At 44.4% G+C, this 16,232-nt stretch overlaps 1 protein-coding gene across 2 annotated transcripts in view; it reads right to left on the reverse strand.

Annotated features, from left to right (window-relative positions):
• ADCY1 (adenylate cyclase 1) overlaps nucleotides 1-16,232 on the reverse strand; it is a 258,513-nt gene that overhangs the window by 79,474 nt on the left and 162,807 nt on the right. For both annotated transcript variants that reach the window (XM_049894205.1, XM_049894208.1), the window contains exons 9-11: nucleotides 7,910-8,104; nucleotides 7,616-7,713; nucleotides 6,257-6,341 (exon numbers count right to left, since the gene is read on the reverse strand). In XM_049894205.1, coding sequence (XP_049750162.1) covers nucleotides 6,257-6,341; nucleotides 7,616-7,713; nucleotides 7,910-8,104 — 378 coding nt within the window. The remainder of the gene's footprint in view (nucleotides 1-6,256; nucleotides 6,342-7,615; nucleotides 7,714-7,909; nucleotides 8,105-16,232) is intronic.

Genomic DNA, 16,232 nt, shown 5'->3' on the forward strand with positions numbered 1-16,232 from the left:
TGAGCTTTTCAAAAAAACAGCTTTTGGTCTTGTTAATTCTTTCAATTGTTTTTCTGTTTTCTATTTCATTTAGTTCAGCTGTAATTTTTATTGTTTTCTTCTGGTGCCTGTGGGTTTCTTTGTTGCTCTCTTTCTACTTGTTCAAGTTGTAGGGATAGTTCTTTGATTTGGGCCCTTCTTTTTGGATGTGTGCATTTATTAATATATATTGGCCTCTGAGCACGGCTTTTGCTGTGTCCCAAAGGTTCTGATAGGAAGTATTTTCATTTTCATTGGATTCTATGAATTTCTTTATTCCATCCTTAATGTCTTCTATAATCCAGTCTTTTTTGAATAGGGTATAGTTCAGTTTCCAAGTGTTTGATTTCTTTTCCCTGATTTTCCTGTTATTGATTTCCACTTTTATGGCCTTATGGTCAGAGAAGATGCTTTGTAATATTTCAATGTTTTGGATTCTGCTAAGGCTTGCTTTATGGCCTAATACGTGGTCTAATCTAGAGACTGTTCCATGTGCACTAGAAAAGAAAGTATACTTGGTTGCTGTTGCGTGGAGTGTTCTGTATATGTCTACGAGGTCAAGTTGGTTGATTGTGGCATTTAGATCTGCCGTGTCTTTACTGAGCTTCTTTCTGGATGTCCTGTCCTTCACCGAAAGTGGTGTGTTGAAGTCTCCTACTATTATTGTGGAGCTGTCTATCTCACGTTTCAATGCCGATAGAGTTGTTTTACGTATCTTGCAGCCCTGTCATTGGGTGCATAAATATTTAATATGGTTATATCTTCTTGGTATATTGTGCCTTTAATCATTAAATAGTGTCCTTCCTTATCCTTTCTGATGGATTTAACTTTAAAGTCTATTTTGTCAGAAATTAATATTGCCACTCTTGCTCTTTTTTGATTGTTGTTTGCTTGATATATTTTTTCCATCCTTTGAGTTTTAGTTTGTTTGTGTCTCTAAGTCTAAGGCATGTCTCTTCTAGGCAGCATATAGACGGATCTTGTTTTTTAATCCATTCTGCCACTCTCTGTCTCTTTATTGGTGCATTTAGTCCATTTACATTCAGGGTAATTATGGATAGGTATGAATTTAGTGCTATCATTTTGATGTCTTTTTTTGTGTGTTGACAGCTTCTTTTTCCCACTTGATCTGATGTGCTGAGTAGATTTTCTTTATGTATTGTCCTTTCCTCATATTTGTTGTTGTTGATTTTGTTTCTGCTGAGTCTGTATCTTTCCCTTCTATTTTATTTTGATGAGTACGTAGGTTGTCTCCTTTGTGGTTACCTTATTATTTACCCCTATTTTTCTAAATTTAAAACTTTTATTTCTTTGTATCACCATATCTTCCTCTCCATATGGAAGATGTATGATTACATTTCTTAGTCCCTCTGCATTATTTTAATGTTGTCTGCTTTTATATAATAACATCGCTGTTACCCTGCATTGGCCTTTTTTTTTTTTTTAATCTCGCTTTTTTTTTGGATTTCCCTGTCTGGGTTGACTTCTGGTTGCTCTGCCCAGTGTTCCAGTCTTGGGTTGATACCTGATATTATTGATTTTCTAAGCAAAGAACTCCCTTTAGTATTTCTTGTAGTTTTGGTTTGGTTTTTACGAATTCCCTCAACTTGTGTTTATCTGGAAATGTCTTAATTTCACCATCATATTTAAGAGACAGTTTTGATGGATATATGATTCTTGCAGGCAATTTTTTTCCTTCAGTTTTTCAAATATGTCATCCCACTGCCTTCTTGCCTGAGTGGTTTCTCCCGAGTAGTCTGAGCTTATTCTTATTGGCTCTCCTTTGTAGGTAACTTTTCTTTTATCCCTTGCTGTTCTTATAATTGTCTCTTTATCTTTGCTTTTGGCAAGCTTGATTATAGTATGCCTTGGTGACTTTCCTTTAAGATCTACCTCATGTGGAGTTTGATGAGCATCTTGGATAGACATCTTCTCATCTTTCACGATATCAGGGAAGTTTTCTGCCAACAAATCCTCAACAACTTTCTCTGTATTTTCGGTTATCCCTCCCTTTTCTGGTACTCCAATCACTCGTAGGGTATTTCTCTTGATAGAGTCCCACATGATTCTTAAGGTTTCTTCATTTTTTTAATTCTTTTATCTGATTTTTCTTCAAATATATTAGTGCCAAGTGATTTATCTTCGAGTTCAGAAATTCTAGCTTCTACTTGCTCAATTCTGCTCCTCTGACTTTCTATTGAGTTATCTAATTCTGTAATTTTCTTGTTAATCTTCTGAATTTCTGAATGCTGTCTGTCTATGGATTTTTCCAGCTTATTAAACTTTTCCTTATGTTCCTGAATAATCTTTCTAATTTCTTCAGTTGCTTTATCTGTGTGTTCCTTGGCTTGTTCTGCGTATTGCCTCAGTTCCTTCCTGATGTCTTGAAGGGTTCTGTATATTAAACTTTTGTATTCTGCATCTGGTAAATCCAAGAATGCACTTTCATCTAAAAGATCCCTGGATTCTTTGTTTTGAGAGCCTGTTGAGGTGATCATGGCCTGTTTCTTTATGTGACCTGATATTGACTGTTGTCTGCGAGCCATCTATAAGTTATCGTATTAGTTTATGCTTGCTTACTGTGTCGTAGCTGCTTGCTTTGTTTTGTTTTGGTATACCCCTATGGGTTGCTTGAGTGAGCTAGCTTGATTATTTTCACCTTTGGAGCTCTGGTGTCCTGTCCCCTGCTGGCTAGAGCTGTTATGAGGTATATCAGTCTAGTAGTCCATTCAGTTGTCTTGTATGAATTCAGCTCAGTTTTCTAGGTAGCTGATATCAAGTGTGTGGCATAGGCTCTGTCCTACAGTCTCAGAGGGGCAGGGTGATTGGCGTATATACTGGTATCTGACTGCAGCAGGGGGTCACGCTCTGAACAAGGCAGGGGGCTGAGAACCAACCCCAAGTGTCTCTGAGGAAAACGCGTCTCTGTTCCCTAGAGCGTGCTGGGGTGGGTTCTGCAGAGGGATCACGGGCACCCAAAGTTTGTTGTAAGGACTGGGAGGTAGCAGTTATTTTTGGACCCCTGTCACGGGTGGCTGGGTGACCTGAGTGGAGCTAACAGCCCTTAGGTCCCTGTTGTGGGTAGGTGAGGACCTTGTTTAAAGGGCAAAGCAATGTCAAATGTCAAATACCCACCTCTCCACCTCACAGCTGAAATGGTTGGAGTTTGCCAACAAGGGCCTGTTGTCCCAAAATAGGCCCATACAGGTCCATGCAGATGGGAAAGGTGCTCAAGGTTCACGGACATCTTATGCCTGGACAGGAGCAGCTTCTGTCCTGAGCTCCCCCAGTTAATGGAGCTAGCAAATTATCTTTTCCCCCCAGTTACAAATTTTTTCCTTCCCCAAGGCCGGGAGGATGGCTCTATGTCCTCATCAGGGTCTATCTCAGTCCCAGGGATTCAGCTACTAAAGCCGGCTTGGGGGTGGGGGGCGGGGCGCGGTAAAATATATGCAAGTACTTAGCTTTTGCCGAGAGTGCCCTTCTCCTCAGGTCCCGGAGGTGTGAGTGTGCTGTGTGGCTGCTGCTTCTCCCTGAGGAAACTGCGGCAGAACGCTAAGACCAACCCGCCGCCGCCACCGCTCTGGGAATGGTGCCTGAGGGCTCCCAGCGATTCAGGTTCGTCAACTCCTCTCCGCTTCTGAAAGGTCTCTTCCTTCCCCTGCCCCTCAGTTTGTTGTCTGAGCTTGCCTTTGATGCTCAGGGCTCCCAGCTTGTCACAAATATACTCGTTTCACTTGTTTTGGGGGGGTCTTTGTTGTAAAGAGGGCTTGACGGAAGCGTCTGTCTGTACCGCCATCTTGGCTCCGCCTCCCCCAAAGCTGTAAATCTTTACAGAAGTAAACTGCCACATCTTTCTCTTGTGGAGCAGCTGGTGGGTCTGAACCACCAACCTTTTGGTTAGCAGCCAAGTGCTTGAACCACTGGGCCAGCGGGGCTCCCTACCCTGCTCCAAGTGCCTTACGAATGTTAACTCCTTTAATTTTCACATCAAGGTAATGAGGTGGGGATTAGTACTGCCCCATTCAGCAGAGGATGAGACTGAAGCCCAGTGAGCTGAAGCACTGCCCAGGGTCCCAGAGCTGGTACACACCCTCTAGACATGGTGCTGTCAAAGATGGATGAGTGAAGGTCACCAATGGCCACGGAGCGGCCACAGCAGCCTGGATGCCCAGCTTTGGACCTCTGTGATGTCAGGAAGAAACACACTCCTTGTTTAACCACAGGCTTTGTCAGGAGTATGTTACTGGCAACTGCACCTAGTCCTCACTGCCTGCCAATCACCTCCTCTCCCTCGGTCCAGAGGGCCCTGCCCTCCTGCCTGCCAGGCTTCTCCCACACACCTCCCAGGTCAGAATTCTTCTGTCCCTTCCTTCCTGACCTCTGTCCCCACAGCCTTCTGCACAGCCCCTATCAGAGCCCTAATCGTCCCATGTGTGAATCTCAGAGCCCAGCATGGGCCTGGCGCAGAATGTGGACGACTGCATACTTGCAGGATGAACCGAATCCCAGCTTTTTCCATATGTGAGAACGGTTTGCTGTCTCTGGGCATGATCTTTACTTCTCAATGGCAGTCGGTGAGCACAGGCTGACTGCAGCTGCAGAAACACTGAGTTCCCGGCAGTTCTGCAAGCTTGACCTTCAAATGCACATGATTAGGAAAAAAAAAAAAATGCTTCATGCCCTGTTCCTGGGCTGAAGGTAAGGAGGGGCCAGAACACATTCAGAAAGAAAGGAACCAATTGAGTCCAGCACAGAGCCTACCCAGAGACTCAAACACCAGAGGAGGGAACATGTAGGTGGCACAATCTAGGTAATCCTGTTTTATATCATCACCCAGGCATCATTCTGGCCACCTCTCCAGCCACAAGGGCAGCTGCCTTACCAAAGTAGGTGGTCTGATTACAGTACAGTAGTTACAGCTGCCAACCTCTCACAGAACACACACATTTGTGGGACCAAGTCGTTATCAAGGTTCAATGCTATTTTTATGGACAGAAGGTCTCCGCCTGGTTTGGGAGGCTCTAATTAATGAAGCAGCAGAGGTGTGAGAAATCTATGCAAGAAAACCATGATTCCTGTCAATCCTCCACTATGTGGCTTCAATGTTGCAACTACCATCTTGTAGTTGCTGTGTTCCCCAACAGTTACCCCTGCTTTCTGCCTGCAGCATGCTATCGGTACAGGACTGAATGCACAGGTTCCCAACCCTGGGGCCAGATGTGGCAGGCTTTAGAATCATCATCCATTTGTCATGCTTTCACTTGAAATTACATGAATAAAGCAATCCTATTTAAGGTTGATCATTTTAATGCTTACCATTCCAAATACCACTGATCTATAAACGTCGTCGCTGCGCTCGTTTTTAAGATGTGGTATTTTTTTAATTTAAAAAAAAAAAAAAACAAGCAATTACTTAGAGATAGGTAAGAAGTTAAATGAATAAAACTAGATTTGATGGCTTCAAGGCATTGATGTTTTCAACAATTATGCAAAAGGCGACACTGGGTCAGCCAGATGTGATAAGGGAGGACATAGTGGGGAGAATAGGACACGTGGAAAGGTTGGTCAGAGATGTGATGCAAAAGAATGCAAAACAAACAAACCATTTGCAGTTGAGTCAATTCAGACACACTGCAACTCTGTGTGTCAGCATAGGACTGTGCTCCATAGAGTTTTCATAGCTGTAACTTTTTAGAAGCAGATTACCAGGCCTTTTCTCTGAGGTGCCTCTGAACTGCCAACCTTTCAGTTAGCAGCCAAGTGCTTAATCATATGCACTGCCCAGGGACTCATGCAAAGGAATGCAGGCCTAGAAAAATAGAGAGACCTTTCCAAAGAGCCATGGGCTGTACAAGGCTGCAAATTCCAACCCTTCACTCTCAATGGCCACAAAAGCAACGTCAAGTGAAGAACTAGTGCCAGGATCTCGATCACTGATCAGTGTAGACAGTCCTCCTGGGAAAATACCATCTCCTGCTCTTGCCTTTTGAGTCTATGAACTGAACTCACAAGGAGCCATTTCTCCCTAGTGCCCTTGCCGGATTCCCACTCCTGGAATCAAGGTTGGGATATTAAGTTCATTTACCAGTATCCATCACCCCCCAACCCTGTGCACACCAGCCATGACCCAAGACCCCACACAGTGTGGGCACCCCATGCTTTCTCACTGAGCAGATCCACTCTACTTGCTGTCCCCACCATTCTGCCGAGAAGGGTGGCAGAGCCATGCACATACCTGGACTCGTGTGATGTGCAGATACATGATACATGCCACCAAGAAGCAAATGCAGAACACAAGCAGGACCAAAGCGACCAGGTTCCTAGGAAGACAGGAGGACACGTGGTTCACTGCTGGCTGCGGCTAGGTGCAGCCCCTCCTCTCTTACCCAGTAGATCTCATGATCCCCTCCCACGAAGGCTGACTGCCACCAGGTGTCTGGGGACTTACTTGTGACTGGTTCTCATGGAGAGAAGGCACACACACTAGGGCTCCCGGCTAAGCAGGACCCTTCTCATGTCCACCCCACCCCATTCCACCACCACCCACCACCAAGATCTCAGCCCAACATGAGAGCTACCAACTTGGTTAGGGGCCCTTTTCTTTCCAGGAAACACTGGAGATACCCAGACTCCAAGTCTGCATTGCTATCACTGTCTTTTTGCTGAGCTTTATCTGGGAAGAGCTTTTCTAGGAAAAGCTGACTATAGTGATCTCCACATAGGGCCATCTAGCCGCTCCTTGCATTCACAGTCTATCTGTGTAGGCAGGGGTGGGTGAGGATGTGTTCAGAGCTCCCAAGAGTGTTGTCCTCCTCCTCAGTAGGTATGGGATGGCTTCTATTTGTTTTCTGGAAACTTGAGGGAGATATTATTCCCCTAAAAAAATTAAAAAACCCGTTGCTGTCAAGTCGCTTCCAACTCATAGCGACCCTATAGGACAGAGTAGAATTGCCTCAGAGGGTTTCCAAGGAGCAGCTGGTAGATTCGAACTGCTGACCTTTTGCTTGGCAACCAAATGCTTAACCACTGCACCACCACCAGGGCTCCAATTTAGTGTTACATCCAGAAGAAAAGTGAAAAGTGGAGATTCTCTGGTGTCTTCCTTACCAAAAAACAAAAATGGCCAAACTCACTTGAATTACCTGATGGCTAAATATTATTAAAATTAGTAGGTATCCACCCTTTGAAGAGGTACTTTTTCTCATCTGAATGTTTCTGAAAGTGCCATGCACCTGAACATAAATACATCCATTTGGTGGACTGTTTCCTCCTGCAAAAGCTATCATTAAGCCAATGGTGTGTCTTGCATTGATGGAGAAACCGAAAATAGCTGGTGTCTTAGAATTGCATAAATGTGAGTTTAAAAGTGAAAAGTGAGCAGCCACACACTATTTGCCATCAAGGCTTGTAAAACTATTTGTTGAGTAAGTGGAGAATTTGTGTGTGAGTGGCGTCTTCTCCAGATGTTGGGGCACAACAGCAGCTCAGGTAAAGCAACCATGCGAGACGAACCTAACAGAAACAACCATCAGCACCAGAAACAGAGTCTGAACGGCCTTTTTACGTAGTTGACTAAACTGGGGATAGCACTTACTGTGGGATTATGAGAAGGTAGACAAGGCCAAGTAAGGCAGCTAGAATGAGTGCAAGACCAACAGCACTGGTGAAGTACTCGTCTTGAAGCTTGTGGTACTGTGAGAGAGAGACCAAACACTAAATGGCCACAAACTGCCAAACGACAAGCACAATCTCACAAACACCTAGCACGTTGTCCAGGAAGGACACCACCCTCGCCCAAAGGAAAAAGGAGCAACGGTCTGGGATGTCCACCCCACTTCCAGTGGGCCCTTGGGGTTTTGGCTTACACTTGAAGGATAGAGTCACTAACCTTTTGTTCTCGTTCAACGTGCTTGTACCTCAGGGTAAAGAAGTTCAAGTCTGCCATCTCCAACTCTGTTTGCCGGGCCTCCAAGAGGCGGCTGATGTATCTGTTGACACGAGTGCCAGGCGTGGTGTAGACAACATTGGTGGAGAAAGATGACCGGTTTCTGAGTTTTTCTGAGGCTGTTCTCAACGCCCTCCGCTGCAGCCACCATGAAAATAAAGGACTCTCGTCAAATCCTCCACTTATTGAAGAAAAGGCCTTTTACTCTCCCTACAGCCTATACCCTCATCCACTGAGCACTCTGGGATCTGGTTCGGGAATCTGGGATGCAATCAAAGCCACATGGCTTCCTAGAAGTATGATCTCAGGCAAGTTATTAAACTACCCTGTTTCCACGTTTGTAGAACGGGAATGAAACAGCACCTACCTGGCAGCACTGTGCTGAGGGCTACAGGATGTTACACAGGTGAAAGGCTGAGAACAGTGCCCACGTGGAGCGGACACCTGCTCTCATGAAAAAGCCCACTCTACACGGAGAGTGAGGCCCTGGAACAATCAAAGCGGGGGTCCAAGGGACTTTAACCAAACCTTTATAGGGGCTGAAGGGACAGAGTGCTAATCTCTGCTCCCACTGCATCTGCTAAGTCAGATGTGGGGCATAAGAAAGCATCCTTTCGTAAAAGAAAAACAGAGTCTAGAAACCACCTGGCATGATCTGATTATGAGTACCTTTATAAGCAGACCCATTAAATGGTATTTCAAACATTTGAGGCGAAAGCAAGAAAATGAAAAAGATGCTATCTCTGCAGCTCCAGAAAAGATGGTATAAACACACTTCTACCTTTTTTTTTTAATTAACTTTTATTAAGCTTCAAGTGAACGTTTACAAATCCAATCAGTCTGTCACATATAAGTTTACATACATCTCACTCCCTACTCCCACTTGCTCTCCCCCTCTTGAGTCAGCCCTTTCAGTCTCTCCTTTCGTGACAACTTTGCCGGCTTCCCTCTCTCTCTATCCTCCCATCCCCCCTCCAGACAAGAGTTGCCAACACAATCTCAAGTGTCCACCTGATATAATTAGCTCACTCTTCATCAGCGTCTCTCTCCCACCCGCTGACCAGTCCCTTTCATGTCTGATGAGTTGTCTTCGGGGATGGTTCCTATCCTGTGCCAACAGAAGGTCTGGGGACCATGGCCCCCGGGATTCCTCTAGTCTCAGTCAGACCATTAAGTTTGGTCTTTTTATGAGACTTTGGGGTCTGCATCCCACTGATCTCCTGCTCCCTCAGGGGTCCTCTGCTGTGTTCCCTGTCAGGGCAGTCATTGATTGTGGTCGGGCACCAACTAGTTCTTCTGGTCTCAGGATGATGTAGGTCTCTGGTTCATGTGGCCCTTTCTGTCTCTTGGGCTCTTAGTTGTCGTGTGACCTTGGTGTTCTTCATTTTCCGTTGCTCCACGTGGGTTGAGACCAATTGATGCATCTTAGATGGCCGCTTGTTAGCATTTAAGACCCCAGACGCCACTTTTCAAAGTGGGATGCAGAATGTTTTCATAATAGAATTATTTTGCCAATTGACTTAGAAGTCCCCTTAAACCATGGTCCCCAAACCCCCGCCCTTGCTCCGCTGACCTTTGAAGCATTCAGTTTATCCCGGAAACCTCTTTGCTTTTGGTCCAGTCCAACTGAGCTGACCTTCCATGTATTGAGTGTTGTCTTTCCGTTCACCTAAAGCAGTTCTTATCTACTGATTAATCAATAAAAAACCCTCTCCCACCCTCCCTCCCTCCCCCCCTCATAACCACAAAAGTATGTGTTCTTCTCAGGTTTACTATTTCTCAAGATCTTATAATAGTGGTCTTATACAATATTTGTCCTTTTGCCTCTGACTAATTTCGCTCAGCATAATGTCTTCCAGGTTCCTACCTTTTTTTTTTTTTTTTTGCTGCTGAATATCATAGAGCTAAAGACCCTGACACTAAATACGAAACAAACATAAGAGTGTTGAGGGGGAAAGAAGAAGGCAGACCTTGGGATCTGCAAAAAATACAAATCAAAAAAAAAAAAAAAAACACAAACAGATCGGTGAGTCCCTAGAGTTCTTTTTGCCCTTGTATACTTTAGGCTATGAAGGCTTAATCTACCAAAGTTACACTTAGGGAAGGAAACGTAGGGGTTGAATTATGCTTGCCACTGAGAAAGCAAAACGACTTTGGTCCACATAACGGTATTTCCATGGGACAACTGATGCAGGGGTCTCAAACTCAAATGTGTAGCAACGCCTGCTGCTGCTACCCAACACCCACCCCAAGAGCCTTCCTCCCTAGTAATGGAGGCGATGATGCAGCTGATCCCCTGCAATGACCATGTGGCTGTGCTCTGGATAATGAGCTGTAGGCAAAGTGCTGTTTGTATATCAATGTTCACTGTAGCACTGTCCACAATAGCTAAAAGGTGGAAATGATCTAAATGCCCATTGACAGATTAATGGATAGACAAAATGTGGTACATACATACAATGGAGTACTACTCAGCCAGTAGGAGAAATGAAGTCTTGATACATGGATGGAGCTGGAAGATATGCTGAGTGAAGTAAGTCAATCACAAATGGACAACTATTGTATGACCTCACTTATATAAAAACACAAGAAAAGGCAAATGTACAGAGACCAAAGTTTGTTAGTGGTTACCAGAGGAGGGAGGGAAGGGAGAGGTGGGGTTCATATCATGATGGTGATGGAACTATCCCATTGAGGACAGGGTTACACAACCAATTATTACAATTGCTGGCAATAAGTTGTACACCTGTAAAAGTTGTATGACAGCCATATTTATAACAACAAGAACAGCACAATGAAAGAGTAGCTGCTAAAGCTTCTTACGTACAACCAAAATCTTCATGGGATTTTGTTTCTTGGTGTGAAGGTTTAGGGTCATGGTTTCATGGGAAATCCTAGTTAGCTAGCCTAATAACTTGTTAAGTACTTCCGTTCTACCTCCTAGTTTGCTGTGTACTGCTTGGGGTCTTAAAAGCTTGCAAGCAGCCATCCAAGGTACAACAATTGGTCTCTATCCACATGCTGCAACAGAGGAAGAAAGAGCATCAAGAATAGGAGTATGACATGGTATGTGTGGCTAACTGCCTCCATGAACAACTGCCTCCAATGCCATGAGGTCAGAACTGGATGGTGCCTGGCTACCATTACTGACCATTTGATCAAAGATTCTATGATCAAAGATTCCCCTGATCAAAATGGGGAAAATGCAAAACAGAATTTCAAATTCTCATGGAATCCAGACTTCTTGGAGCCATGAAGGTTGAATGAACCCCTAAAACTATTGCCCTGAGATAATCTTTAAACTTTAAGCCAAAAATATTCCCTGAAGTTTTCTTAAAACCAAACAATAGTTTAGCTTAACTAGTAAAAAATGTCTGCCTTGAGCATTATGCTCTTCTAAGAACTAGCTATATGGGATCAAATTGACAACAGCAACTCGAAAGGTTAGATAGAAACCTTAGGGCGCAGTGAATTTATGTTGATGGGAGAGAAACAACCTAGAAAAAGAGGGTGAGAATGGTTGCACAACTCTAAAAATGTAATCAGTTTCACTAAATGGTACATGTAGAAACTATTAAATTGGTGTATGTTTTGTTGTATATATTCTCAGCAGCAACAAGAAAATAAATAAACGAACAAATAAAAAGAAAACTCAAGAGAATTAAGTAAAAAGCAATTGGAATCAGTTTCGATAAGTGTGGACCAAACATATGCTGAAATTTTATCCTCATTAAATTCAGATAGCAATCACAGAAATTATGCTTTTCAAAGAACTTCATAGCAATGCTTAAAACAAAAAGATCTGGAGAGTGGGTAGGGAGAAACTCTTGATGGATCTGAAACAAAGTAAAACAGAAGACACAACACCTGTCATATTGGCTGAAAAAAACAAAAACCCATTGCTGTTGAGTCGTTTCTGACTCACAGCAACCCTATAGGACAGAGTAGAACTGCCCCATAGGGTTTCCAAGGAGTGGGTGGTGGATCTGAACTGCCAACCTTTTGATTACAACCGAGCTCTTAAGCACTGTGCCACCAGGGCTCCTAGATCATACTGGCAGTATTTTCTAAATGTGATGAAATCCGGTATGAATGAGGGCTGAAGAAGGCAGCCAGCTTTTAGATATACTGTTGGTGGGAGTCAGCAGGGTACACACACTTGTTAGAGAGCAATCTGGCAACAGCTACCTCCATGATCTTTTCAATTGTCTCATATGCATATGAGAGCTGGACAATGAAGAAGGAAGACAGAACTGTGTACACTGGTATATTAGAATTGTGGTGTTGGCCAGGAATACTGAATGTACCATGGACTGCTAAAAAAATGAACAAATCAGTCTTAAAAGAAATACAACTAAAATGATCCTTAGAAGTGCTGATGGCGAGATTTTATCTTCCTTACTTTGGACACGTCATCAGGAAAGACCAATCGATAGAAAAGGACATCATGCTTGGTAAAGCAGAGGGCCAGTGCAGGTGAAGGAAACCATCCATGAGATGGACGGACACAACAGCTCCAACAATGGACTAAAACATACCAATGATCATGAAGATGGGGCAGGACCAGCCAACGTATAGTTCTGTTATACATAAGGTCACCATGAGTTGGAGCCAACTCGATGGCAACTAATAACAACAATCAAAAATTAAACTATACACACCATTTAGCCCAGCAATTTCACTACAAGGAAATCACCACTGGCTATACCTAACAAAAGTTCACTAAGATACACATTATGATAGCGAAGGTTGTATGTCAATTTAGCCGGGCCGTAATTCTCAGTCGCTTGGCAGTTACTTAGTCTGACAGCTTTTTAATGATGTAATCACCTCCATAATGAGATCTGATATAATGTGATCACCTCCATGATGAGATCTGTTGTGAGCAGCCAGTCAGCTGAAAGGGAGATTCCTCGGAGGTGTGGCCTGCATCCAACATAGGTGGAAATTCTGGCAAGACTTGCTGGCTTTTGCTCACTCTGGATCCTGCATCTAGCTCCTGTTATCTGACCTCTGATTCCTGGGACTTGAGCAAGCAGTTTACCTGCCATCTTACCCGCCAATCTTGGGATTCGTCAGCCTCCACAGCCTGTGAGCCAAAGGCCTGCTGTCTGGCCTTTAGATCTTGAATTCACCAGCACCTGCGGCTACATGAGTCAGGAGTAGTCTCCAGCCTGACCCACAGACTTGGGACTTTCCAGCCTGTACAAGCCCCTGAGCCATTCCCTTGCTGTAAATCTCTTTCTATATATTTATACACTGCACTGGTTCTCCTTCTCCAAAGAACCCAGCCTAAGACACATGTAAAACAGGATGTTCACAGCACCAGTGATCATTACGACAAAAATCTAAAAAAAAGTTCCTGTCTACAAACAAGCAACTGACTAAATCCATTACTGTGCCTATAGTGGAAGGCCATACGGCCACTTTAAAAATGACTGAGATTTGCATGGAAACCCTGGTGACGTAGTGGTTAAGTGCTACAGCTGCTAACCAAAAGGTCGGCAGATTGAATCCACCAGGTGCTCCTTGGAAACTCTATGGGGCAGTTCTACTCTGTTCTATAGGTTTGCTATGAGCCGGAATCAACTCGACGGCAATGGGCAATGGGTATAAGATTTGCATGTGCTGGTGAGGGACTACCCTCCAGATCTCTTATTGAGTGAAAAGTCATACACAGAACAGGATGATGTTCCCATTTGCTTCAGCCTTCTGGTGCATACATAAATTACTTTCTGGCAGGAAACACAAATGGTAAACATGTAGGGGGGGTTTGACTGTCATATGTACATACTGCTTCAATTTTTTTTTTTTTTTTTAGCAACATGGTTAGGCATTTTTAAGTGTGAGAAGGACAAAAGCAGCATTAAAAAAAAAAAAAACTCCTAGGTGTAGACTTTACAAGAGACAAATCTAATGTCAAATATTAGGAAATCGAAACACAGAAAGTGTTATAACATGGACCAGGACTGCCTTGCTTCCCACCTGCTGCCGGGATCTGACTGGGCTGGCTTTGCTGATATGCGTTAGAATCTCTGACTGGGACTGTTGTTTTTAAACGCTGTCGAATCAATTTGGACTCACAGCAACCCTGTGTGACGGAGCAGAAGTGTCCCATAGGGTTTTCTAGGCTGCAATCTTTACAGAAGCAGATTGCCAGATCTCTCTCCTGCAGAGCCACTAGTTGGGTTCAAACCACCAACCTTTTAGTTAGCAGCCAAGCACTTAACTGATGCACCACCAGGCTCCTTACAGACCTGCTCATCTAGATATTTGATCAAAAATATAAATGCACTTTCATGAACCAAACTGCTCTGAATTATTTGCTTTGACCAAAGAAAAAAGAAGTAGAAATGACCCAAATATCCGTGGAGGTTGATTAAATAAATGGTCTATCCTCAGACTGGAACAACCTGCAACTATTTAAAAAAACACACTTAGGAGAAATATTTAATAATATAAGGGAATGTTTACATGAAAAAAGCAAGCAACCAAACTGCCTGTATGTATATCATCAAATCAATTTTATTAAATTTATTAAAAATACTATATATCCACATACATATAAAACACTGGAAGGACCAAAATGTTAACCCTAGATTTTTGTGGGGTGGTAGGATTATAGATGGGTGCTTTTTGTTTTATTCTTCATGCATTTTTGTATTTTTTCCACAATCAATTATTTTTATAAATATGGAAAAAAGAAAGAGACCATGAGTTAAGTACATTTTGGGAGGGGGTTAGGCGTTTATACAGGAGCTCGTCCTTGGGGCATTAATGAGACCAGTCATTTGAAGGTGAGCTGAAGAGCCGTGTGTACTGCCCATGCTGTGTGCAGGGTAAGCACCAATGAAGGAGACCAAATCTCCAGGCCGGAAGTGGAGCAGAGAGGGGAGGCCTGGAAAACTCCTACATACCACCAGGAATAGGAAAGGTCATTTGTGGAGAACTTTTGGCTCCTCCCATTGTTTCCAAGGAGCAGCTGGTAGATTCGAACTGTCAACCTTTTGGTTAGCAGCTGAGCTCTTAACCACTGTGCCACCAGGGCTCCCTGGAGGGAGAAGGGCCTGGAAAACACTAGACCCCAGGTGAGCAAAGGGTTTGATGCTCTCCAGGCAGAGTGGACACTCCCATCCTGACCCCACCACAGCTTCTCCTAACTGCATCTCCGGGGCACAGTTTCATTCATCACTGGCATGTATGTACATGTGCTAGGTCTGGAGACATGAATAAACAGAAGATACAAGGAAAAATCAGGCAAAAAGTGAGGGATATAGACATGCCAAGAAAAACTTAACAGCAGAGTCACTCACAGACTCTGGGGAGGCCACAGAGGAGACTGAAAGCCTGTGTTGCCAGAGATGCCAGGCAGCATCCCACCAGGAGAGCCACATGCACTGGGGCTTGCTCCCTGCCAGGTCCCAGTCTACACATTGCATGCATGTCACTCACATGGTCACCCCAAAATGCAAAAACTCCCCAAGATGGAGACATTTTTCATTCCCATTTTGGAATTATTTTCATAATTCACCTCCAGGATGGAGGCAGATGGCGATGAAGGGAAACATCAAAGATGTAGGGAAACTGGCCCCTTAATTTGCTCCCACCTAGCCTGCAGCCACCTCCCATTTGGGCCCTGGACTGTCTCTCCTCCTCTGTCCAAACAGTGGGCCTTGGTCCTAAGGAGGAGAATTGCCTGGGCCTCATGAAGGTGGCCCAAGGGGCACAGAGGCCAGAATCCACCTCTTCCAAAGGGGATGCTAAGGAAGGCACAAAGGTCCAAGAGAAGAGGCTTGGCTGGGCTATTAATCTGGTAGGCTAGAAAAAGACCCCACCAGCCAGAGAGCTGGTGCGGTGACAGAGGCGTGGGGCAGCATGGTGGGTCTGTGAGGACTGGCGTGAAGGCAACGAGGTGACAAGGACTATAGGAGCAGAGAGATGGATCTAGAGAGGTAGGTGGGACCAGACCACCAAGTTCCGTGTGCACCACCACGCTTAGCACAGGGGTCACAGAGCACTTAAAAGGGCACAGCAGAGGGTGAGGTTTACAAGGCAGAGGAGGTCTCTCATAAGGGCCTAGGCTAGGAGCAGGGCCTATGTCCCAAACCACTGTCACCAAAGAATGAGACAGGTGTCTGATGGAGGTGCGGCAGCAGTAATGAAGAGGGAGGGAGCTGAGCAGCAAGGCCACTCTGGGCCCTGGGTCACGGGGATAAGCCTATTCAACACCTTTTTATACATTTGTGGGGCCACCAGACAGCAGGTG

Source organism: Elephas maximus, chromosome 8 (genome assembly GCF_024166365.1).
Source record: "Elephas maximus indicus isolate mEleMax1 chromosome 8, mEleMax1 primary haplotype, whole genome shotgun sequence".
Classification (NCBI taxonomy): Eukaryota; Metazoa; Chordata; class Mammalia; order Proboscidea; family Elephantidae; genus Elephas; species Elephas maximus.